General features: G+C 41.4%; 1 protein-coding gene across 1 annotated transcript in view; it reads right to left on the bottom strand.

Moving 5' to 3' along the window:
- LOC308231703 (protein unc-13 homolog B-like) overlaps positions 1–25923 on the bottom strand; it is a gene marked incomplete at both ends in the record, with an annotated part of 214278 nt that overhangs the window by 153307 nt on the left and 35048 nt on the right. Inside the window, 3 exons of the mRNA XM_080637365.1 lie at positions 13195–13252; positions 16523–16593; positions 25090–25213. Of these exons, the coding sequence (XP_080493491.1) occupies positions 13195–13252; positions 16523–16593; positions 25090–25213 (253 nt within the window). The remainder of the gene's footprint in view (positions 1–13194; positions 13253–16522; positions 16594–25089; positions 25214–25923) is intronic.

The raw sequence follows: 25923 nt of genomic DNA, 5'->3' as shown, positions 1-25923 counted from the left end.
GGAAAAAAGCTTAGAAAAAACAAACCACAAGCATACTTTGCATGTATTTAAAATGCCTTACAGATTGCAAGTTTGAAAACATGTGATGATTTTTGCTTTATAAATACAACATTAAATTTATTTGGAGGCTTACTCGTATCTGTCCAGTTTGTTTATAAGACATTCTGAATATTTATATCACTATAAACTCTAGGAATTCTTAAGCAATCATGCATTTATTCACACAAGTAGACAAAACACTTATCAACACACTAAGCAAGAGCAGTTAAAACACTGTTATTCCCTAGTTCAGTTCAATTCAGAGCAGTATCCAATTCTAGGCTAAACTGTGCAGGTCATGTCCAAAGTTGCTTCATGTTTCCACTTCTGCTCCCTTTCCAGAACAAAGTTAACCTAAAAGCACCACACCAGTAATACAGCATGAAAAACTATCCGTAAGCAAATCTCACTATGTTAGAATTGAAGGTAACAACAAATTTATGCTAAAGCTAAACTACAAGTTGATAAGAAAGCCAAGTTATTACTTATCAATAACCATGTTGTCTCCCCAAGGTCATAGTATGATGAACGCAACAAACTACTACATACGACCCTCAAAATACTTTGGAGGCATGCACACAACTTGGAACTCCAAGAAAAGCTTCAGAACCAGTATATCTAGAAAATGGTCTGTAAAAACACTTCAAAAAGTGAGTTTATATACAGGAGTGTTGATGTGTATGCAAAGCAGGCAATAAACAAATCCTTCACATGCAACAAGGGAGAGCTTTCTGTCCTGGCTACCAGCATCATCTGTAGCTACAAGCAGTGAGCTCAGAAGATTCAACAAACCCCTTTCCCTGCCCTTGTTAACAAAAGTCACAAAGTTAGAATGGACTTCTTGCTTTTAGATAAAATTGCAAAGAAGATTTTTGGGACAAAAAAAAAAAAGGAAAAAAAAATTTTGTCTTAAAAAGTCACCACCAGAGCAGTATTTAAATAAGCAATAACTGGTCCTGGTGAGTAACTTGGCTTCCCAAGGGGTTAGTCCCTTATGTACATGTACTGCAGAAGGGCCCTCCTGCTGTTTCAACTCTGTTGGGGAAGAAAAGGTTGGCAGGAAAAATAAAAATAGGCACAGATGTGGACTACTCTAAGGAAAAAAAAAATCGTAAACAAAAAAAGCAAACCAGGTTTTAACCTGCTCTCCCTATGTGGGAAATAATGGTGCATCAGAGCCACAACCAGGTTGCTCTTTTCTTCTCAGACATAAAAGGTTCACAAAGCAATGCAGGTCCCCAGATACATGTCAGTACTTCAGTGTCCCTATACTCCAGGCTCTCATCTCAGGCTCGGTTTTTACAATAAAAATCCATGGATTGCCTAGTGATCAGCTTTGACAGAGGCCTGAGTGTTCTTCAGGGGAAAAGGAGATGAGAAAGAGGAACATGCCACCAACCTGGCAAAGAAAACAAGGCAAAACACATGTGGCAAAGAGAGATGAGATGGGGAGACAACCAGAAGAAAATGAGAAAGGGTATTGAAACAAAAGGCAAGAAGAGCAAGAGCATCAGAGACAGACATGGAGAAAGAGCTGAGGAAAAAGAGCAAGTCGTTGACAGAACTCTGCAATGAGCTTTAATTTGCTCTAATAAATAGTGCATGTTAAAAAGAAGACAATTTCCTGTTAATGTGTAAGTCAAAAAACAGCTTATGTGTATGTCATTCCTGAAAATCTCAATCAAGTAACACAGGGGATAGCAACCTCAGCACCTCCTTCCATCAAAAGGTTCCTACCTAAGGTAAACAGTGAGAGGCAAAGGAAGCCACCATTCAGGCATTTGCAGCCCTGATTACTATTAATGACCCAGAGTAACTGCAGTGGCACAACGATGTTGCACTCAGATAACCTGCTAGTTAAACCCATGCCATTAGTCACAAATGAATGCACATGTAACATCTCAAAGCAACTGAGGAAGAAATATCAGAAGATTCTGTAAATTTCCAAAATCAGTATGCAGACCAGAAAAACTATGGAGGAAATGGAGCATACCTGTCCTGCACCTTTTCCCAAAGACAGAACTCCCAGGACTGACAGTCTCTGCACAAACCACTCTAATCCACACAGAAGGAATGAGTGGCTGTTTAAGGGAAAACAGGGAGCCTGACCCCTGAAACCACCTCAACCTCTCATTGCCCTTTTTTCCTTGACAGCAAATGGCCTGATGGTTGGCATTACCCACAGTTTCAAACTGCAACAAGGAGAAAGCCACCAAAAGCTAAATCAAGCCTCGCAGATACAAGATCTGTCCTTCTGGAAGAAACATTACCACCTCCAATAGACAAGAGTCCTTAAACTGACAGCAATATCCCTGAGCCAGCTACTTACCTGTCTACCTTACAGCTACAAGTTCCTTATGAACTGCAGGAAAACCCCACAAACTTTCAAAAGCAGATTAGAGACTGTGGTTTCCATGCCTAAGATAAATGACAGTCTACGGGTGGAGAGAAGAGCAGCTGCCTTTAGACACCAGCACCTGACCCTGCAAGTTTCCTTACATTGAGAAGTTGGGTCTTGGCTACAACTAGACAGAAACTAGGAAGGTAATGCTGCAGAAGCAAACAGAAAGACATGCAGTAACACAAAGGGATTTTCAGCCAGAATCTCAAAACTCTGCTTTTGTTTGTTTTTACTAACACCCACTTCACTTCAGCATCTAACATTCTGGATAAAAGATGGATTTATTAAAGAGTCAACACATATGCTACTTCATTTAAGATTCAGGAGCTAACAGCATATATCTCAGTCCTTCAGCATCACTGCAGAAGACCTGGGCTGACAGTCTTGATATTTTGAAGGTTAATGAAAACAGAACTTCTTTTTAGCCTTTTCAAGTTGTTTTTCTGCTCCACAAAAATAATGCACGTGACCCCAATTTGTTAAGAAAACATCCTTTCCAGATCACCTTTAGGAACAAATTTAAGCCTGTAAGAACTTGAAAACACCAAGAAGTCCAGACAGATAGAACATGGAAAGTGGTAATTCTAAAAACACAAAACCACAACATACACTAACACTGGAATAGATGATACAGACAAGTCAGACTAGTTACTCCGTGTGCTTTTAAATACCCAACAGCGTGTGTCTTGGTTATCACATTATTTTGTATTCATAAGTTTCAGTACTCAAAAAATGAGGTTTCATATAAACCTCCAATTAAGGACTAAGCGATGCCAGCAGCCTGGTGCCTTGGAAGCTACAACATTCTTGTCGTTAACACATTTTATAAAGCACATCTAAGTTCCCACAGTTAGCTGAACATAACATATGCTCGCTCTGTGTCTCAATTATGCAACTATCCAAGGAGGAACTCCTCCTCCCCACTTCGCACTGTCAAGCCTTGATCAGCAGGGACACTGTAGAAAAGCAGAATATTCCAAGTTTTTAATGCAGTCAAATTAGGCTGCCTGCATGCCATTTTGTTCTGTTTACATGTCTCTGAGAGTGGCTGGATCCACTAAGATAGATAAGATACTTCCTCATCAGGACATTATCATTTACTGCTGTCCACTGCTTAAAGTCATGCTGGTGAATTATTTAATCCTCCTGTTATATCCCATGCTGAGGAAAGACATGGGCATCTAAACAAGTTTATAAAAGTAAACTGAGATCAGGAAATCAGACTGTATTTGGTGCTGATAAATTACTGTTTATAGAATGCAAACAGAGCTGGGAAGATCCTGATCAGTTCTTTCTTCTAGGTTTAATAAACCTCCTTTTCTTCCCACTAAGACCCTCAACACAGAGCTCACAGATCCCAGACTCCATAAAAATGTACATTCTTCCATTACACTGGAAGTACAGGTCCCAAAATTAAACATGTGGTATTTTAGTGGAATAAGCTTCTAAAATACAAAACAAATGTAGAATAGCTTTTTAGAACGAAGCCAAGATTTTAGTAAGCAGCATGACCAAGAGTGTTTCATAACAAGAAACACCATTTCCAGTTGAGTCTTGGAGCACCATAGAAGAGGGCTAAGACCTCTTCAGTAGATAAGAAAGCACAAGAGGGAAATGAGCTAAAAGGACCTTACAGAGATAAGAACAGGCACTACAGCACAGTATCAGAGTACTTTTATTTCACTAAATGAAATGACCCTTCTGGCCACCTTTACTATGGCTGAACAAAATCAGATCGAGAGCTGAGAATTTAAGCAGGGTTTGGATCACCATCAAACCATCAAGAGTATCCACTAAGTTATCACAAGCTCTTGCAAGTCATTAATTAAAAACAATCAGGCAAAGTGCCACTTAGTTTTATCTACAATGGGAAAATGGGAACATTTATATCACTGCACTAGTACCTAACACAGCTGTCTCATCTTACAAATTTCTGGGTTACTGAGTCACATAGGCTATTTGGCTAACAGATGTAAACACAAGAACCAACGAAAGGTTTATATACTCCTCATGAGACACAATTTTGCACTACAGTGGATCACCTCACATTACATGTACGTGCAATAGCAAAGAGGAACATAGTGTTCTACAGCAGCTGAGATAAAAGTTTTGGTGTCTTTTTCCCTTCTGATTTTCAATCTTGGACTTTACGTATAAGCCTCATTGCTCAAGAACACCTATTTATGTCTTGTGCATAAAGTTGAGCAATACTTTTTCTATCAGTTAAAAATCTTTAACTTTTTTAAAGGTTATATTCCATTGTGGTAACAAAATTAAAATTAATTTTCTGTTATTGCTATGACATTAAAGGATGAATAATAAAGGTTCAGGGTCCTTAAAAAAAATCCTAACCAGGAAAAAAAACAAGCATTCACAAAGAAGACTAAACAAATTATGAAAGCTAGAGTGATTAACTGAGCCATTTAGTTTTTTTGATCATCGCTTATAGAGACACAGGTCGCTATTAGCAGTGTTCAGCATTTCAGTAGGAAAGAGCTTTAGGTCTGGGGCTTATTTAAAAGCCAAAGCTTTATTTCCTTGTCAACACCTTTCAGAATATAGCATGTACTCCTGAAAACAATTAACAAAGGACATTTAGAGGATGAGCAGCAAAACCACAGATTGTTTTCCGTAGAGTCTGTAGAGTTCAGCAGCAAGTCAAACCTTGTTACTGCTTAATCTTCTAATACTTTTATTTTCAACTTCCATTTGCTGAGTACTTTTCCTCAGACACATCCAGTCCTGCGGTAGAAGCTTTATCCTAAAAATGCAGGCAGACATTTTAAAGGAAGACCTTGACTGTGTTCCTCTGAGCAAACCTATCTTGCCTTCAGCCAGCCCAGGCAGTCAGTGATGCAAAGCCACAAGAAAGCAAGTCTCTCAGATGGAATTTATCCTAAACAAAGAAGAACAGGAGCTGCCAGTTAACCAGAAGCAGAAAGGCCAAGGAGCTTGCTTTCCCAGCCCTTCAGCAAACTACCACAAAACAGCTTATACAATGGTTTCACTTGTACAGACAAGAGTAGCTTTTCTTCTACCCAGCTTAGTCTCCTTCTTTTTAAAAAGAGGTCATTCATGTGTCCTGTTTTGAATTACACTTACACTGTGGGGTTTTTTGAGGACTGTTGTAAGGTTACTGTTTGCACTGTGGCGAGTAGTTTTACTGGATCACAGCTTTTCCAATAACTGCAGCAGGATTTTTAGTGTCACCGACCCTTGAGAAGGGTAAAATAATCACTGACCTCTTCCTTGCTGGCCCAGTCTAGAGATACTGTAGGTAGCTGCTACTTCTCTTGTTTCTAAGTGCAAAAGCAGGCTGGTAACCATCAAAAAAGAACAGCTAGAAGTATAGCATACATCTCAAGAACAAAGAGAGCAATTATCACCGCCCAGCAATCACAGCCAATACGCTGCTTGCCACTGCATCATTAAAGATCATGTATCTCTATGAACAATTAAGAAGGTCAAGTTGTGGCTTGCTTAAAAGCATTTTGATGCTACCTAGCATTGATCTAGTATAGCAGATCATTTTTGTATATATTGTTACCACAGAGGGAAAAGAAAATAATCTCTTAATAGGACGTAATTTCAGCACATTTGCTGCCATAGGGTCAGTTTGCTCAGTTCAGCACTGGTGGGTGGCAGGCAACATTATTTTTGTCTAGAATAATTCACAGAAATAAACAACAGCATAAGGTGGCATGTTCAAAGGAGTGCACGTGTAACCCTGGTTGGCTATGACTTCATTCAGGCTGCAAGGCATATCCTGACAACCAAGCTCTGTAAGCAAGAGCTTTACTCAGGTGTCTTGGACCCACAACCTACCCAGATCTCAGTGCTGCTGCTCTATCCCACAGCCATACCATCTGTGACGAGGGAATCTGAGCAGCAGGGTTTGATAGCCCCTACCCAAGCACACACTAACAGCAGCATAAAGATGCTATGTCCACACGCACAGTGCAGCATCCTAAGCACAAAATCACTGTGGATGCTTTCAGTGCTTGCTGGGGAGCTGGGGGCAGTGAAGGCAGTCATCTGGCTTTTTAACAAAGTTCCTCATCAGTGCCACGGAAAACACCATAATCTCAGCATTAAAGTCAGCCTATGAAGAGGAACATACAAGCACTCTGATGCATCAGTGGCAATGGATCTCTTAAAAAGAGAACTAATGGTCATCAGGAATGAAACCTCTCAAATCCAGCCTTTGGCACTTTTGAAATAGCAATGCATGCGTAGATATTAACTGAATTTTGCCTTACATATTTTGCAGAAAGAGAGCTCTTCAAATATTAGTGAAAAAGAAGGGTCAAAGCAACAGACTGATCTGGTATGAAACAAGACCCATTCCTATAATATGTATTAAACATTCTGCCAGGTTTTAAGTCTTTAAAAGACTGCTTATGTATCTACAGCAAAGCTGCAGCATCTTTTTCCTGCATGCATGTGCACATACACATGTTCCAGATAGCACTTAGGGTTCCTTCTTATTCTCCTGGAGGAAATGTCTTGCTCCTTTCTCTCTGATCTGCTGGCAGACCAAGCACAGGCTGGCTTTGGTTCTTTTTGCTGTTATACCACTGTACCATAAAAGTTCTTTCTTTGTTGCATGAACTCAGAAGCCAGAGCCAATCAACAAATTTAACTTCTTCTGGAAGAAAAGAAATCCAACAAAACCCGTAATAAAAAGAATAATAAAAAATCCCTGACAGCAGTAATAGACAGGAATTTCACAGAGCGAAGGACATGCAAGACAGAACTATGGTGAACTGTGGTCCGTCAGGCTCTTACTGTGAAAAGAGCAACACCAGACTCAACAAAGTGCAAATGAAAACCTATGCAGAGAAGAGAGGGCAAAGCATTCTCAGAAAGAATATCAATCAAAGAGAATAAACACAACTGACTGATTCAGTAGCACTCAGGTTATCTTTCCTGAGAAACATACTGAGCAAACCTGTTGTCTTCCAGATTTTAAACTGCCTGACGAAAGGTACAGGGCACTATTTACAGTAGTTGGCATTAACTAAGACTGCCAAATCTTTTCCACAAAGATGAAGAATACCCTTCTCAACCCACTTTGCACGCTGTCTCCTCCAAGTCAGTGATGCATCTTAAATACTGACAGTGTGACTCACTTATGGATTATAATGGACTTTTATGTTCTTTTATGCCAGAAATGATCTTCAGCATTCAAGGAAAATACCACAATAAATGTCTTTGAACTTACTGACTCAGTAAATGCCAAAGTAATCATGGTTTTTTGGGTTTGTTTTGGGGTTTTTTATCTCCTTAATTTAAAGTGAATTTCCAGACAACAAAATTGTGTCACAGAATCAAAGAATGGTTGCGTCAGAAGGGGCCTTAAAGCTCATCCAGTTCCAACCCCGGCCACAGGCAGGGACACCTTCCACTAGAGCAGGTTGCTCCAAGCCCCTGTGTCCAACCTGGCCTTGAACACTGCCAGGGATGGGGCAGCCACAGCTTCTCTGGGCACCCTGTGCCAGCGCCTCAGAACCCTCATAGTGAGCAGCTTCTTCCTAATGTCTAATCTTAAATCTTCCCTCTGTCAGGTTAAAGCCATTCCCCCTTGCCCTGTCACTACATGTCCTTGTAGGAAGTCTCTCTCCACGTTTCTTGTTGCCCCTTTTAGGCACTGGAAGCTGCTTTAAGGTCTCCCTGGAGTCTTTTCCTCTTCAGGCTGAACAAGCCCAGCTCTCTCAGCCTACCTCCACAGGATAGGTGCTCCAGCCCTCAGAGGATCTTTGTGACCCTCCTCTAGACTTGCTCCAACAGCTCAACATACCTCCTGTGTTGGGGAACCCAGAGCTGCACACAGTGCTCCAGGTGGGGTCTCACATGAGCAGAATAGAGGGACAGAATCCCCTCCTTTGACTTGCTGATCACACTCCTTTTGATGCAGTCTAGGATGCAGTTGGCTTTCTGGGCTGTGAATGCACACTGCCAGCTCACGTCCAGATTTCTACCAACCAACACTCCAAAGTCCTTCTCCAGGCTGCTCTCAATTCATTCTCTGCCCAGCCTGTATTTGCTTTTGGGATTGCCTGACCCAGGTGCAGGAGCTTGCACTTGGCCTTCTTGAACTTCATGAGGTTGGCAATGGCCCACCTCTCAAGTGTGTCAAGGTCCCTCTGGATGGCATCCCTGTCCCCCAGTGTGCCCACTACACCACACAGCTTGGTGTCATCAGCAAATCAGCAGACTTGCTGAGGGTGCACCAATCCCACTGTCCATGTCACCAAAAAGATATTGAACAGTGCCACTCACAACACCGACCCCTGAGGAATGCCACTTGTCGCTGGTCCCTACTTGGACATCAAGCTGTTGACTGCAACTTTGACCATCCAGCCAATTCCTTATACACCGAGTGGTACATTCATCAAATCCATGTCTTTCCAGTTTAGAGAGAAGGACGTCATGCAGGACAGTGTCAGATGCTTTGCACAAGTCCAGACAGATGACGTCAGCCACTCTTCCCTTATCCACCAACACTGCCACCCCATCACAGAAGGCCACCAAACTTGTCAGGCATAATTTGCCCTTAGTGAAGCAATGTTGGCCATCACCAATCACCCCCTTATTGTTCATGTGCCTTTGCACAGATTCCAGGAGGATCTGCTTCATGACCTTTTTGGGAACTGAGGTGAGACCAACTAACCTGTAGTTCCCCAGGTCTTCCTTGTTTCCTTCCCCCTTTCCAGTCAGTGAAACCTCACTGGGCTGCCACACTTCTCAGACACGATGGAGAGCAGCCTGGGCACTTCACCCACCAGTTCCCTCAGGCCCATGGATGCAGCTCATCAAGTCCCACACACTTGAGAACCTGCAGCTCCTTTAGATGGTCTCAAACTTGATCTTCTCCTACAGCAGGGGCTCTTCATTCTCCCTGTCTCTGCCTTTGCCTTCTGTGACTGGGGCAGTCTGCCTGGAGCTCTTGCCAGTGAAGGCTGAGGCAAACAAGTCATTGAGTACCTCAGCCTTCTCCATGTCCTGGGTAACCAGGTCTCCCGTTTCCATTTGGAGAGGGCCCACATTTTCCCAAGTCTTCCTTTTATCACCAACATACCCATAGAAGCTTTTCTTGCTGTCCTTGATCTCCATGGCCAGATTTAACCCTGTCGGGGCTTCAGCTTTCCTAACCTCATCCTTGGCAGCTCTGACAATCTCTCTGTGCTCCTGCCAGGATACCCGTCCTTGCTTCCACCCTCTGCAGGCTTCCTTTTGGTGCTGCAGTTTGTCCAGCAGCCCCTTTTTCACCCACACAGGCCTCCGGGAGTTTTTGCCTGACTTCCCTTTTGTTGGGACAATCGCTCCTGAGCTTGGAGGAAGTGATCCTTTAATGTTAACCAGCTTTCTCAGGCTCCTCATCCCTGCAGGGCTTTGTCCCATGGTACTTTACCATGCCAATCCCTGGAGGGGCCAAGGTCTCCTCTCCAGAGTTCCAGGGTAGTGAGCTTGCTTTCTTTCTTTCATTTACATTCAATTTCAGGTTGTGAGTAAAAGGTCATATAAGGATGCTGCAGTTATCCAACAATGAGGTATCAGGAAATTAAGAATTACAATTACATTTAATAGAAATACAAACAAAACTGGATTCATGGGCACTACTGTGCTTTGCTTGTTGCTTGGGATCACCAAAATCAGAAGAATGTGATCTTTCTGGGGCAAAAGAAATATATAGGGAAGTACACAAGTTGGGGAGGTAAAAATAAAATGGCTAAATATGATGAAGTAAGAGACAGGAAACGCTAAAATCAGTAGGGCTTAGAAGAGACTTCATGTACAAAAACAGAGCCACCTGCTTCATTTAAGAGTAGGTAGGAAGCCCAAATCCTGCATTACCTCAGAAATCATGGGTCAGACTCATCTATGAACAAAGCAGCATCTGAGACTGTGAAAGTGGGCTGAAAGCTCCATAATCTCCATAAAAAATTAGAACACCTCATCTGGGCTGAGATTTCCTGTGGCATAATGCCAAGGCAGCAGCCTACACAAGACCAGAGACGAAAACCCACCCTCACAGATCAGATGCTGGCTTTCAAACACGGCCCAGCTCTCTTCTATCACACCCCTCTCTGTCCTTCCTCTCTCTACTCAGCAGAGATAAACAGAACAAATTGCATCTATGCAGGAAATGGGGAAACAACCATGCGAAAAAGGGGGTTTGGGAAACGGAACAGATGTGTGGAAAGTACAGAAGCAGAACAGGCCAGAAGTATAATCCAATTTTAAGATATAAGGGACATGTATTGCCTTATTTAATGAACCTGACTTTGCCTGTTGGAGTAGGATTTCCTCTAGTAGAGTGAAGAAGGCAGAAGATTCTTCTAAGGGCTGCAAGAGGGCTAAGTAGGACACCAGTGGCATGTACACCGTATGAAGCATTTTGCTGCACTTCTGCCCTATAGCACATCAGGTTTTAAGATAACTTTTTATTTTTCAGGATTAGGGAAGATATTCTTGTGGGGCAAAAACTACTGACACTGATGAGGTCTTTTACTCCTTCTAGATACTTAATCTGTTGTCCAGTTGATAGTGTCCTGTGCTCCCAGAGATCACATCTCATCATAATGGAAAACTGAGTTAGTGCTACAAATACCCTCAAGAATATTTTTATTATATCTGAAAATATATCTATCAATTATTTGCCCACATGGTAAGTATGAACACACACTTATTGTATTTTAGGTTAAGGAAGGACACCCACCCTTCCCCTACTCAAAAGGGGTTTGAGCTCGCTCCTGCCATCATACACAAAGGTCAGCTCAGCTTTTAACAGAGATGCAATCAATGCAATCTGGGTTGTGTTCTTGAATTCCATAGGACCATGCTACATTCAGGCAATCTTCTGCACAGATTGATGCAGGCAAAGTTCATTTTTCACAAATATTTCTACATTAAATGTCTATTTTATATTTGTCTATGTAAATAATTAGATGTTTATAGATGTTGGATACTTGCAGGCAGTAGACAAGGAAAAGTACATGCAGTGCCACAAACTTTATTGAATTACTAGAAAATTCTCAAATACATTAACCACATACTGCTATGGAATGTTAAACATCAATTCTAATGAGTGTTTTAATCCCATGAATGATTAAATTAATTCTTACACGATACTAATTGTTCAAACCAGGGGCCTTCAATTAATTATTTTAAAAGGTCACCTTCTATCAAGATACAGGCTGTTAACAGGCAACAAAAAAAGGGCAACTGTGGTTCTACTCTTCACTATGTCTATGGGAAAGAGCTGAGCTTGTGCTCCAAAGAAGAAACCAGCTACAAGAGTTTGAGGATGGAAAGCACAATGCTGTGGACGCAGGTGCAGATACCTTCCCGACACAGAAGCATTCCTCCTATTTTACTCATACATCTCAATACCTTGAAGAGTCAATGAAACCAGCCTCTTGAACCAAAGCAAAGCCCGAGGCATGCACTCATTTCAGCAAATTATACATTCATTTCTTGGACACTTCATATCAAACCATTCTGCTTTTGACAACAGGTATTCTCCATACTACACTATTACAATTTAGCAAAATACTAGTTTCTCTAACAACACTTCTTACTTGTAGGCTTTACAAATCAATTGTACCTTTCCGACTACTTAAGCACAAGCAAACAAAAAAGTGCTTTATTCTTTACATATACCTTTTTTAAAAAGGGAGGACACATTTGGTGTTAGCTGGGGTACCACTGTCAGAGTACTTTCACATAACTTTGCACATAACTTTCCAGCTACACAACACGTTGCTGATTCTAGGCAACTGGTTCATGTCCATGTTTTGTTGAAGTGTTTCTGGATAACATAACACTATACAGAAAAATTAATTCTACTCAAAAAGGTAAACAGTAATTAACATTTCCTAATGTTAATTGTTTTGTAGAGATCCTATAATCAGTCTAATGGATAAACAGCCTGCAAAGTGGAGTATGCACATCTCATAGGATTTGAAGTAGAGGATAAAGGATTTGTTTAAATTATGAGACGTGAATTTTATTAATGTTATGCTAAAAGAAGATAAAACATTCACAACAGACATCACTGAGTTTTCATCTACTGTATGTTAAAAGCAGTGTTTCAGGAATCTAATTTTGCAGACCATCAGATACAGTATATCCTAGGTTTTTTTTTCATCCATGTTTTCAGAAGCATAAAAAAAAAAATGCAAGATGAGATAAGCAGAAATTAGTAAAAATATTTTTCATCCATCATCACAGCATTTAGAAGTAATAGCAAAGAAATCAGGCATCAAGTACACAAGCCTCTGGTGCATTTTAAAGGACTACAGGCAGTATGCCACCATCTATTTTCCTTCTCTTAAAATGTCATGAAAATAATATTCAACACATGATGTACAAAGAGAACATAGTCTAACTTAAATTAGATTTAAAAAAAAAAAAAAAAAAATCGGCGTTTTCTTACTTGCATCAGTATTTCAAAATTCCGACAATCTGGGTGACTTTAAACAGGTTTTGACTTTCTGTTGCACACTTGAACACAGATTGAAGACTCAAGGCCAGATTTCACTTTCTAGCATCAGAAGCCTTTGACCAACATTTTGAGGGGCACAGTTTTTTATGACTGACAAAAGCTATTGGCTTCACATAGATTTGCGTGTTTTCAACAAGAAAATATTGTTCAGATGTTTTGATACCATCGTTTGATAACTAACCAGAGAAGGAAATAAAATACACTGAAAGACAAAACTGTTCAGAAGAAATGCGGTCTAACTTACAACACTGGGAGGCAGCACTGGGCAACGGCTTCTTCTGGACTTCCTCCTGAAAGGAATACTAAAGGAGAAAAAAAGAGAGAAAAAAAAAGGGGAACACAGAGTAGTAAGAAAATAAATGATGACTCGTAAATGGTAACTTCGAGAAACAGCTTTCAGAGTACAACATGCCACACATCAGAGAAAACATCCCTGGTAGTAAAGCATTAAACATTCTCCTTAATATCCATATTGAAATACACTTCTAGAAGCATCCCTTTTTTTTTTTTTTTTATGCCAAAATCAGCTGTTAAATGTGCACATCTGGTTAAAGTAAGATCTGTCGTACTACAAGCAGAGGTCCTATTCTCAAGTGTTAAAACCTCATATTAGACAGCTAAAAGATCCAGTTCTCCACACCACAATGTCATTGGGATGAGAAGCTCAGCACTTTGTAAGCCTGTTTATGTTTAGACACTTGAGCACCGCTTCAATAGTTCAAAACTCACACTGCCTCACAGCAAGGCTGCAGTAGGAGATTGAAGTGCTTAGGTAATTAGCATGCCCAGCAGGGCAGTAACACAATGTTTGCCCAGCCAACACTTACAAACTCTCCTGTGATCCACTGTACATCCAAAGTGAAGAGTTTTTCATCTCATTTAATACTAATTAGAGAACAGAGACATATTTCAATTAACTAGCTTTGACTTTTTACAAAGCTGTTTGTTACAGCATCAAAGCGTTCCCTAGAGGAATGCCAGTGGGTTTGTTTTGTTTTTCTCCTTTGTCTCATATTACACAGAGATGTAAGAAACTTGGGACAACTGACCGAAATAATGAGAACAGTCTTCACTATGAGAAAAAAGTCTGATAACAAAGGAAGTGGCAAAAGTGCTGCAATCTGTGTAAACAGAGCCACCAGACAGCCCCTGCCTGGACTTGGTAAAGATTAATGACCAGTTCATTACACGGAAGGTGACAATCTGCAGACTTCAGTCATGGCTATCTTCCAATCTGTGCTATTTAAAAAGCACAAGCGATCCTGAAAGGTGGTTAGTCTTACCATCAACAAACTGCCAACTCACTGAGTTAATCATGACTGTGAAAACAAGAACTGCTGGATCTCACAGCACTGACTGTTTGTCAAAGTGGTGAGAAGTCTGTTGATGAGCAATTTCAGCAGCACAGCAATGGGTTCCAAATTATTATACTCAGAGATCCAAATGCAGCAGTAGTTCGTTCTTTTTCAGGCATCAGCCCAATGGCCACCAGCAGTCCCAAAAAGAAGAATTAATATTAAAGTGTTTGTAGGAATAGAGATTGGAAAGCATTTCTATAATGCCCTATCAACTCCAAAAGAACCTGTTTGTCCATTGACTCAAACCAAGATAGCTGAACTTTAAAAGAAAATGAGATAAGGGCACAAAGTTGTCCTGTACTAAATACCATCATGCAGACTAGGACTCTGCAGCCCAAAAGCCATGCAAGAAGGCAAGGTCTCTAAGGCCAAGTGGCACAAAGTAAATGAATGAGGAGTAATCATTCAATTTCTCCAAATAAACCTGCCTGCAACTGGTTTCACAACATAGGGCTTGTTTGCTCAGAGCAAATAAGATATTTCTTCAGGCAGTGCACAATTAGGGTGCTGAATTCCTGTGGTGTTTGCTACAACACAACTGACCTGAATGCATTCAAAAGGCAGCTGACATCCACAGAAGAAAAATCTACTGAGTGTTGCTAAAGATACTCCCTCTTGTTCTGGAAGTTCCTGAGTTATAAATCGTTGCAAATCAGAGGAATATGCAATGAAGTTGACATCCCCATTCTGGGTTGCTGTCAGACATGGGACAAGATGAACCTTAGGTCAGGCCCTGCATGGCTGCTCTGACATTCTTTCATTTCTCACTGGTGACAGAGGAGGTCCATAATAAATGTGAGATCACTAGGTCACCAATACAGGGTCAAATTTTATTACTAGGATTTAATAAAAGCACACACTTAGCATGCAGATGGATGGCATTCCAGGGAAAGGGGCATCTCACAAAGCTCAGGATGCTTTTCAGCAGTACCAGTTCAGGGATGCACTAGAGGGCACCTGTGCTTCACTGAAGTACCTGGCAGCTCGCAGTAGCACAGAGGCACCACAGCAGCATCACCAACAGGACACATCACAGATTGAGCTTTGCATCAAAACGAAGTGGCACTCAGATTTCTAAGGAAGGCACGAGAGGTTGCCCTCAAGCAGGTACGTTTTTATCCACCCAAATATTGGAGTGTCCTCAAGTCAAAAAGGAAACCCACCCTATTTTTCTTCAACTGAATGACTCATTAAAGAGCAGGAACAAATAGATGAAGGATCCTAGAACAAAAACCTCCTAAGTCACTGTCAGCTTGCAGAAGAGGAGGCTCCAGGGAGACCTTAGAGCAGCTTCCAGTAGCTAAAGGGTGCCTACAAGAAATCCTGATTGAGAGAGGCTTTTTACAAAGGCATGTAGGGACAGGACAAGGGGGAATGGCTTTAAAGTGACAGAGGGGAGACTCACATTAGATACTAGGAAGAGTTCCTCCCTGTGAGGGTGCTGAGGCACTGGAACAGGGTGCCCAGAGAAGCTGTGGCTGCCCCATTCCTGACAGTGTTCAAGGCCAGGCTGGATGGGGTTTGGAGCAACCTACTCTAGTGGAAGGTTGCTTCCACAGGAAGGTGTCCCTTCCTGTGGCAGGGGGTGGTATGTCAAATATTATTTTGAAAACAGTAGGAACTGTAAAGAAATTTTTAAATCATGTAAGACTGATTTAAAAAAAAAATCAACTTTTAGTTTTCAGCTGTTTAGCCAAGTACACACTAGGAAAGAAAGCAAAGCTATAGCTAGCAGGTATTATACTAGAAGTTATATATAAACTGAGCCATTAACAACTGGATTAGGACACAAGCTAACAGCTCCAACAGTCCTTTGTTCCAAGAAAGCTTCAGTAACTTGCTTTGTCTTCTTCCTAGAAAAGGCCAACTGCAAAAATGTCCCTTTGACTTGATTTCACAAGTGATAAGAACCTACCACAGCTTGTCAAAAACAGCTTCACCCTATTCCGAGATGAAAATACGGTATTACCTTTCCTTTGAGTGTACACGCACCCAGAAAACTGTTCTCAATACTCAAGCACTTCCAGCATGCAAAAAAGTGTTCCTCTCCTAATACTAACAGTACATTGAAAAAGTAGAACTATAAAAAGTTCATGGAAGACTTGTAAATAATTAACATTTAGCAGTTACCTTAATCACAGGGATCCAATACAAAGAATAAAAGCAAGTTATAAGGCATTCAAGGCTACATTCATCTTCAATTGAGACATTTACCTCATCATCTCCCAGTGAATTTATTTGTTCTAATTTTCTGGTCCAGTATCTGGCCTCTTCTTCAGGGATATCTATACCAAAAAAGTAAGTCACACCATATTATTAACCAGGTCAATTTACATTTAGCACCAGTAGCATTAAAACAGAAAGGATATTCCAAGATCACACCACAAAAAAAAACGCACACGCAGTTTGAAGTTATAGGACTGTCTTGTGTTAGCAGACAGATGAAGAAAAAGCAACCCACCATTGTAGACAGTAACAGTACAAGAACTTACATTGCTTTCTTGTCTGAAGGTGCACACCACGCAAAGGTAGGAAGGAGTAAGGCAGGCTGATTCATACTCAATTCATCTATTAGTTTATTAAAAGCTATTTCACACTTACATTAATACACTTGCTATCTGCCTAATAACACATAGCAAGATCAAGAGCTTCTTCTGGAGGTTTTTACAGCCTCAGTAGAACAGGGCTTTTTCTGAACAGCACACCGTGCAAACATACCTGCTGTAACACAGATTAAATACCAAAAAATAAATGGTCTCTTGTATTCCTTTGCAAGCAATAAGTTAAATCTTTTGAGGTAATGATCAGTGTTACAGGCAGTCATACTCACACGAAAGCACGTTCCCATTCTTACACCACACTGCAATTCATTGTGAAATGAAGTCACAACCACCCTTTTACCTTCTAGATTTGCCAAGTTGATGACTGACAGCAAGTGGAAAGCATTATCATCTTTATTTTGGTAATTATTTTCTGTTTCACACTTTGAAGTAATACAGTGTCCTAAACGGTTTGAAGAAAGCACAAACTTCTGCCAAAAAGAAGTTTCACCTCTCAAAGTACACCCTTGGAAGTGCTTTGGAAAGCTTAACACAAGGTAAGTTAGGTACAAACTGCTCAAGGAATAGAGCAAGAGATGCACAGCATCAAGGGAAATAGCCCGCTGAAAGAAAACGTATCACCCAGGCTCTCAATCCAGGACAATTAAGTAAATTATTTAGAAATGGGATAGTATAAAATCATTGGAAAGATGGAAAAAAAGTTTGGGATTTTTTCTGCCTGTTGGGGATTTTTGGTTTTTTAGCCACTCAACATCCTCCTGACTGTAATGACTTCTGAAATTTGGCTTCTTATGGCCCAAAAATACACCAATGCAGGAACTTCTTAGATCAAACAGGAAGGAAGTGGAGGGACTGCTCCAGCTAGACTCCACCAATCCTGCAAGCTGACAAATGAGGATGAGTATAATACCAGTTTAGCAAGTTTTCCCAGCTCTTTTAACTCTTTACACTCGTAGGTGCCTCATTAGGAGCTAAGAAGTTTACATTTAACAAGTTTGTTTTCCTGCAATGAACCATATCCTACGAACACAGCTGTAATCATATGCTAAGCTATGCATTGGCAAGAATGGGAGAAGTAGGCTGGAATGGTCTTCTGATGAAAAGGTGGTTCTGTAAGCTACATCCACTCTTGCTCCTGAGAGAAATAAGAACAAGACTTACTGGCATGTAAGCACTCCATTGGGACCTATGATGCTTTCTTATACTTAAATGGTATACCTGTCCTACACGTCCTCTCTCAGCCACATAAAACATCATCTTATGAAGCCAATGACCCCAAAACATCTGGAGATAATAGCGGCCAGAATGCTAGAACACAAACTGCTTTCAACAAGAACAAGGAACGTGCCAGATTTAGTGGAATTCGAGATTTCAAAAGGAGGGATTTCCTTGGACTATGAATTAAATGGCTACACTTTTGTAACACAAACACCACTGTATTTTTATGCAGCTAGTCTTACCCAAACAAGGAGGATAAAACAGGCCCCACTTGAGAAAGTTTTAGAGAGCTGGAAAATTAGAACCTGGCTCTAGCAAACCTGCATTAAGTAGGAAAAAAAGAGAACCTATTTCTCCTTCCTTGAAGGGAGACTAAAAGAACTTATTTTAGCCATAACATGCAGAGCTAGTTGCTCTTTCTAATGCACAGTATATTGCTTTGTTGTTAGATCCTATTAAGAAACAAGAGAAACATAAGAGAGTCTTCCACAATTACAGGAGTTGTAGAAATATATACACACTTTTGATCACCAGGGCTATGGATCACAGGGGGACAGATTTATTAGATGAACTCTCCACAAGTTAGGGATGGGATTCAAAGGAAATCTGCACAGAACTAACTAGAAAGAAGACATCAATTAACTGAAGGACTATCAGCATACAACTTGATGAGATTTAGAAGAATAAACTCCCAACAAGCACCTGAAGCAGGCCAAACATTAAAGCAAAGGATATGGAATTTTATCTCTGAAAGCCATCACTTCTTTAAAAGACAAAAAAAAGCTCACAAACTGAGGACTAAAGGCCAGGCAAAACAACTCAACTCTGCAGCCTGAAATCAAACAGATCTAGGTGGGATGAAACAATGGATTACCATGAACACTAAACAAAATGCAGCTGTCTCAGAATAGGCTTCAGTGTTTTCCCCACAGGCCACAGTTTAGCATGCCCAGGCACCAAGCAGCACCATCTTCCTTGGATACAAGATAGGAACAACAGGTCCATCCAAGATGCCCATTTCATAGATGGAGTTATCAGATATTCAGTGCAGGATTGTTGCTATTCCATTGAAACAGCTTCCTATGCAAGTCAGAGATAAAAACCTGTAAAAAATAAAAATCTACTACTGTCTAGATACTGGCTGCCTTAAGGACATCTTCTTGGTCTTAGAGAAACCCTTTTCATCAACACAAATGGCAGTACAGTTATTGCACAGCCAGTCTTAAACATGAGAGTTTAAAACTTTAAAACAGCAACTGGCCTAGGAACTTGAGTCAAGTTACCTGCTCAGAAGAACCACCCAATGAGACAGAATTCTCTGGTTTTTGAGAAAAACAGTTTGCAACTATTTTTCAGCTTCATCATCCATTTTTGTGTCATCTCAGTCAGCTGTGTTGTTGACGCCGGTTCTTCGGAATGCAGAGAATGAAAATCCCTATAGCAGAGATCACAGACTGATTGCTTGTAAGGCCATGTCCACTGGCCAGCTGCTACGTCACTGCTCAGCTTTGATTACAAGTGCAAGTTACCCCGCTACATTAACTTTTGGTTACAAGATAAATAGCTGAACTACTCCAAACAGAGGCCATCTGATGCCAGCTCGGGACTTTGCTGACATCATGCTTAGTAAACAGAGGAGCAAGGCCATACGTCAGTGAAACAAAACTGATGAACAAGAACAGAGGAGATGAGCAGAGGAGATGAGCAGACATGTTCACTAGCTTAATTTGATACCAACATGGAAATGTTGCAAGCTTTATTATCCTTGCTCCTACTGCCATCTTCAGCTGGAAGCTGAACCCAGTGTCTTCTATGGGCTCCTGGTGTTAGGGAGCAGTAAGGTCTGGATGCTCCCTAAAGGAGGAGAGGCAAAGGATATCCCATGGCTGGCAGGGCAGAGGACTTGCCAGCCAGGGCCCCATCCTACAGCACCTGAAGAAGGAGAGCAGAGATTATGTCCAGGTTCAACCAGGAGCCCACATCCACAGGCAGGTCTGAGGTCAAGCCAGGAAGTCAGTCCACATCTTGGCCCGGCTCTGTGGGCTCCATAAGCAGGCACAGACCTGGCAACAGCTGAGGTGGGGGATTAGTAACTCCCATAGCATCACTCAGGACTGAAAGCTCAGAGCTAAGCTGAAGTAAGGCTCCTAGGCCCATGAGCAGAGGGTGTGAGTGGTCCCAGGTAAGATTGCTCACAGCAATTAAGACTCATCAGTGCACCCATGGCCCTGACACCTGGATACACTACACCACCAGAGAAAGGAGACACAGCAGTACAGAGAGTTAGCAGACTGAGGAAGGAATTAGAGAAGAATTTGCCTCATCTGTGCAGACCACTTCGTTCACTTAGACCCCTCAGGTACCTAAACGTGGCAGTATTACCACTTGGAGATCTCTAGCTTGGCAATAACCAGGAGCTTCAGCCATAAATCTTTTCTTCACCTCAGGCTTGGTGGTCCTTTCTCTACTCCTTGCACATCACCTTGTGCCACCTGAGTTTTTCTCAGGCAGCAAGCCCTGGTCTGGGGCATGCTCCAGGTTCGCATGAGTGAAAACAAGTGCTGGAAGTAGAAGCAATACCCCTCCTCTCCCCACTTTCTTACAAGCCTTCACCTGGCTTTCTCTCTTCCCAGACCCAATTTCTCCCCTTTCCAGCGGTACAGGAATCTTCACAGGTTCTCACTGAAATAACTTCATGGTGCTGAGCATTTCCCTTTCTGTACAGCTCCCAAGGTAATAAAACAACAAAGCACATTTACTCCACCTGATGGCTAGATGCAGATCAGCATGCTCCTAGCCTGGGAGTGGCAAGAACACTAAAAGCATTTTCACTCCAATGATCTATAAAAACAGCCTGGCACAGACCCAAACTGCTGTAGTTCGGGAGCCAAAAGCATATTTGAGTTCTTTATCCTGTGAGGAACTTGCACACAGCCACTGCACTTCTAGAAAAAGGGGGACAGAGTAAAATTGCTTTTGAACAGCACAATTTTACAGTCAAAAAGCAGCATCTTGGAAAGTCTGTGCCAGCACACATTCACTACATCAGGAAAATAATAAGAAGACTGTCTTTTTCCTACTGGCAAATTGTCTAATACCAAGAATAGTTTTCTCCTTTCTTAGGTATGTCTGTCTTGTTCCTGAAAAGAAACAGGTTACGATCAGTGGAGAAAGCTGCTCCAGCCTGTCTTCACTAGCAACCACTTCCTCCTATCAAGAAGGCAGTAGGTTTAATACCATTTTTAAAAGACTACCATGCATAAAAATGCTTTGCACCCTAGGGGTTAATATCAACTCTCACCAACACTTCACATTTCAAATGCTCACGCTTTGCTGCACTTTTATAGAAGAGGATTTTCAGTCATTCTGTTTCTGCAAGATTAAACATTTAAGAACACAAGGCTGGCAGAGAATATTAGATGACAGTCTGGTCCCCAGCAGCATAGTCCATCTCACACAGATGCTCACTGTAGAAGATCCACAAATCTCTCCCTCTTGTACACCACAAGCTAATGTCACGCTAACAGCACTACTGAACACAATGCAAGAGCTGCATCTGGAACATGCAACAGGACACATGGAGCATACATCAAGGCCACCACAGATGTTCTTTGTCCTGGTAGAAATCTGGATATTAACAAGGTTTAACACCCGGATGACCTCAGGAAAGGTTATTTTATAACACCAGGTGCAAAGACTACAGCTTTCACCAGACTCTGTTAGGAAGTGACTGTGTCCCAACTCCAAGCCGGGTAAACACCTAGAAACAACTTCATGGGGGGGGGGGGGGAATATATCTGCATTGCTTTCATCATGTACTACCACTACCACATAAGCACGTTCTGCATTTACTTCAGCATTAGCTGTTGCCAGTCTCCAAAGTACCAGGCAGGAAGAATCCTGGTGGAAGCAGAAGCAGCAAATTAATCTGGGATAAATATAGTACAAACAACAAACCTGTTTCTAAACCTCTTTGCATATTGATCATGTTTTACACCAAGCACTTCAGCTTTTCTGGTTTTCAAATTCATTTATAATCTTTCACAATCCCTTAAAAAGTTCTCAAGCTCCACCTAAATACAGTGAGATATTTTAAATACACAGACTGAATAACCTGGAGTACTGCATCTGTGTGCCTCAACTAACCTCAATGAAACTGAGCAGCCAGAAGTGATAGGAAAAGCACAGAGAAACAGCCAAACAGACAAACACTGTTTTTTGTTTAAAGCTACTATCCCAGACAGCTGTATTATACCAGACTTGAAAAGCAGCACAAGCTCTACATGTGCACACATATTGCTCTGCTTCTCATGTATCTACAATAGCCAGGAGATCTTCACCTGGGAAACAAAATGTGATACACAATGTTCCCAAGCGTCACTCCAAACATGCTGTTATTAAAACATAACTTCTACAGCAACAGAGCCGCTGACTAGAGAACTTCCACAGCAGATCAGTGATCCATTTAGTTCTCCATGTAGGTTTAAACCAGCAGTTACCAGCTCATATGATCACAGTCTTCACATGTGGGTCACTAAGAGTCCATACTGCTACCTTCCCCTTAAAGGGAAACTGACCTACAAATCTATCAGGAGAGATATGGAGGCAGTGCTGTGAGCTGAGCTACCTCCATGCATCCCTCCAAGTCTCAGAGTACTGCAAGGGCAGGGAGACAGCCTAACCCATCTTGCAGAGTCCTTCTCTACCCTAGAGATGATGGCAGGAGACATTCAGTCATGGTGTGAAGGGAAGCACTGCTGAAGAAGTGGTATGGAGAGATGCTATCTTCCAGAGGAATATCCCGCACTCTTACTGCCTACCACTTTTTAACCTGCTTCTGACCTTGCCATGGCATGACAGACTGAAAATGGAGAAGATCCAAGAAAAAGTACAGCAATCTTCAAATGAAGAGCAGCAGAAGCCTTGAAAGGGATAACTGATGCACCCATATTTTCCTGGATGTTATGGAACACTGGACAGACAACTTTTCACACTCTAAAATAAAGACCTTCAATACAGCAGAGTGGAGTTCCTGTTATTTTAGTATTTGGCATATTAAGCAAAGGAATAAAGTAACAGATGTGCTTTAAAGGATCAGTTGTGTTAAAAACAGAAGAGCCACAAAAAGCTGGTTATTTACTTAATGTTTTCAATTTTCTGCATTAAAGCCTATTTCTCAGCATTCTATGCTCTATAGAACATCATACATTTTACAACAGTAGTTAAAAAACGCCAAAATAAACAAACAAATAGTCCTGTGTTTTGAGTATAGTAGTATGGAGAAAAGACACTACTACATGAAATATTTTTTATTTTTCAAATCCAGATGCTCTAACACAAAGTTTTACAGGAGTCTGTTTTCCTGTACTTGAAAAACAAAAAGCCAATCACAAACATAATGCACTCCAAAACATGAACTGCAGAAGAAAGCAAGTTTTCTTTTGGATACTCTCTGAATACAGAGAGAGATGAGAACTTCATTTCCTTTTAAGCAGAGAGAGTCTGCAAGCAAGTATGTCAGAATTAACTTAGATGAGAAGGAAGCAGCTACAAGCTTTGCCTTTTAGCTACACGAACTGCGTTCTCTCTCTCCCAGAAGCCTGAACACTCATCCAGAGAACCAATGTTTCAGCTCACAAGGAAATCAAGTGAGTTGCTCCTCCTCTTACATTACAAGCAATTTCAGTAATAAATGTCCCACTGACAGGGTGACAGCAGCAGTGAATCACCAGGACATCTTCACAAGGAAGAGGGATGGCTCCAGAACAACGTTAGACAGCTTAGTTGTCAAGACAGCCAAGACGTCAGATACCTTTTCCCCTTCATGCACTGGACTGTGGTTAAAAAGCAGTGCCTATTACATTTATAAAATGATGAACTCACCCTGAACCACGCCATCCAGTTGACTGTGCACTCCAATTAGTGTGCTCAGACCACAAGATACAATTTATATTGACTGCAGTGCTGCAGAGCCAAAGCCTGCATCCTCCTTGGCATCCAGGATGGGGGTATAAGACTAATAGATGACCTAACTTTTTCCCACAACAGATGGCCAATCCTGACAGTTGCTGGCCAAATGCCAGTGGGTGCACAAATGCTGCACGCGTGCTTACAGCATGATAGAAACTGTGGACACTGCCAGGGGACTGGCAGCAAAGAATAAGCAACAGGCAGAGGGGGAGAGATGAGCCTTGCAGTGGCAAACACCTCTGACACACATCAGAGCTCAGTTCAGGAGAAAAATAACATGAGCCCCAAACACATCATCTCTGTTCTTGGTCCCAGGAGTCACTCAAGAGCTGGAAAGAGAACCTATGTAAGCCCTGGATTCAATTCGGCCAAGGACTCACTTTTGGCGTATGTTCATTTGTTTGATGGATTTTGATGGGGGGGGGGGGGGTGTTAATGCAAAATAAAAAAAAAAAAAATAGATAAAATCACACAAAACTTTACTTGAAATAGGTTTGCTCCAATTAGCTGCTTTTCCACATTCTGTACTTTTGAACCACAAGCAACTGCCAGAAAGGCACTTTTTGTAACACCAAGTTATTTATATCCTCTGCTAATGATAATATTCAGGAGCACTAAGCATTAATGTTTCACTAACTGAACTGCATGCTTCTAATAGGGTTTAAGTGCACCCACCACAGACCAGCTGTAACAACACACCTGACCTCTTCTGGAGCCAAATTTGTCTAGATACAAAGAAGTTAATGTTCCCTGCTCAGGAACAAAATGTGTGACAGCACAATTCTGAAATAGTATTAATAGTTTCTTAAATTGCTGCTAGTCCAAATATTCCAGTACTTGGAGACCTTTAAACCTTTCCTATTTATTCTGATCTTGCTAGAAAGAAGCCCATCAAGAAATGAACACCAGCAATTTGTGCTGAACTGATTGATAGAAGTGAGAATGAGGACAAATGGATTACAAAATTCAAGTTGCTCTCAAACACTTTCTTCCACTGCCAGCACCATGGGTAAGTTACTGAAATGTACTCACCAAAAGGTAATTCAAATCTTGTGTCCAGCAAAATTTTATGAGGAGTCGGGTTTTTGGTTCCACAGATTTCATCGTGTTTCATTACAACTTCTGCCTCCAGCGTAGACCACTCCCCAGGACCTTCCTGTGAATCACAAGCCACAGGTGAATTTCCAAGTCTGCCAGGTCTCTACGCAGCAACTCTCACACATTTGCTAAAAGACTTCAGAAAAAGCCTTACAGTATTCTCAAGGCCTGGTAACTGATTTTAACATCAAATGACATCAATCCAGCACACACCAGCAGCTCTTCTTCCATATCTCAAAAGGCCTTTATCAAAACAAGTCGCAATCACCTCCTAGCAGAACTACTGCCTTCTGAGTGGCACTGCAAAGGTAAGACCTCAAAGGCAGGCATCAAGGAGTACCTGAACAGCCAGAAGAACTCAGCATCAACCAGACCTTACAGCCACACTGCTGGGCATCCCACTCTTTTCTTTCTATGGAACACATAAGCTCTCTCTCCCTGCTCAAATTCAATAATCTTTCAAATAAATGTCCTGAAGTTTGAAGTAAAAAACCAAACATGTCCTGCCTATCTGCAAGTTAGGGTAGTTACACACACTGGCACATGCCACCTCCTACTTTTTTCAATTCATATTAACACCATTAGAACCTCCTAACACCACAACCAGAATTTTTAAGATGATGTTGTAGATATGCTTTGGGCCTACCTCAAAAGCTGTCTTGTATTATCAGGACATCCTCTGTCTTTAGCTGGAACTCATGCAAATTTGAGCATCAAACTAAACAGTCCTTAAGACTTCAGACATTTGTCAATTATGTGTATTCCTTA

The sequence above is a fragment of the Psittacula echo genome (genome assembly GCF_963264785.1).
Source record: "Psittacula echo genome assembly, chromosome: Z".
NCBI lineage: Eukaryota > Metazoa > Chordata > Aves > Psittaciformes > Psittacidae > Psittacula > Psittacula echo.
The sequence above is the reverse complement of the archived record's forward strand: the minus strand, read 5'-3'. Positions and strand labels throughout refer to the sequence as shown.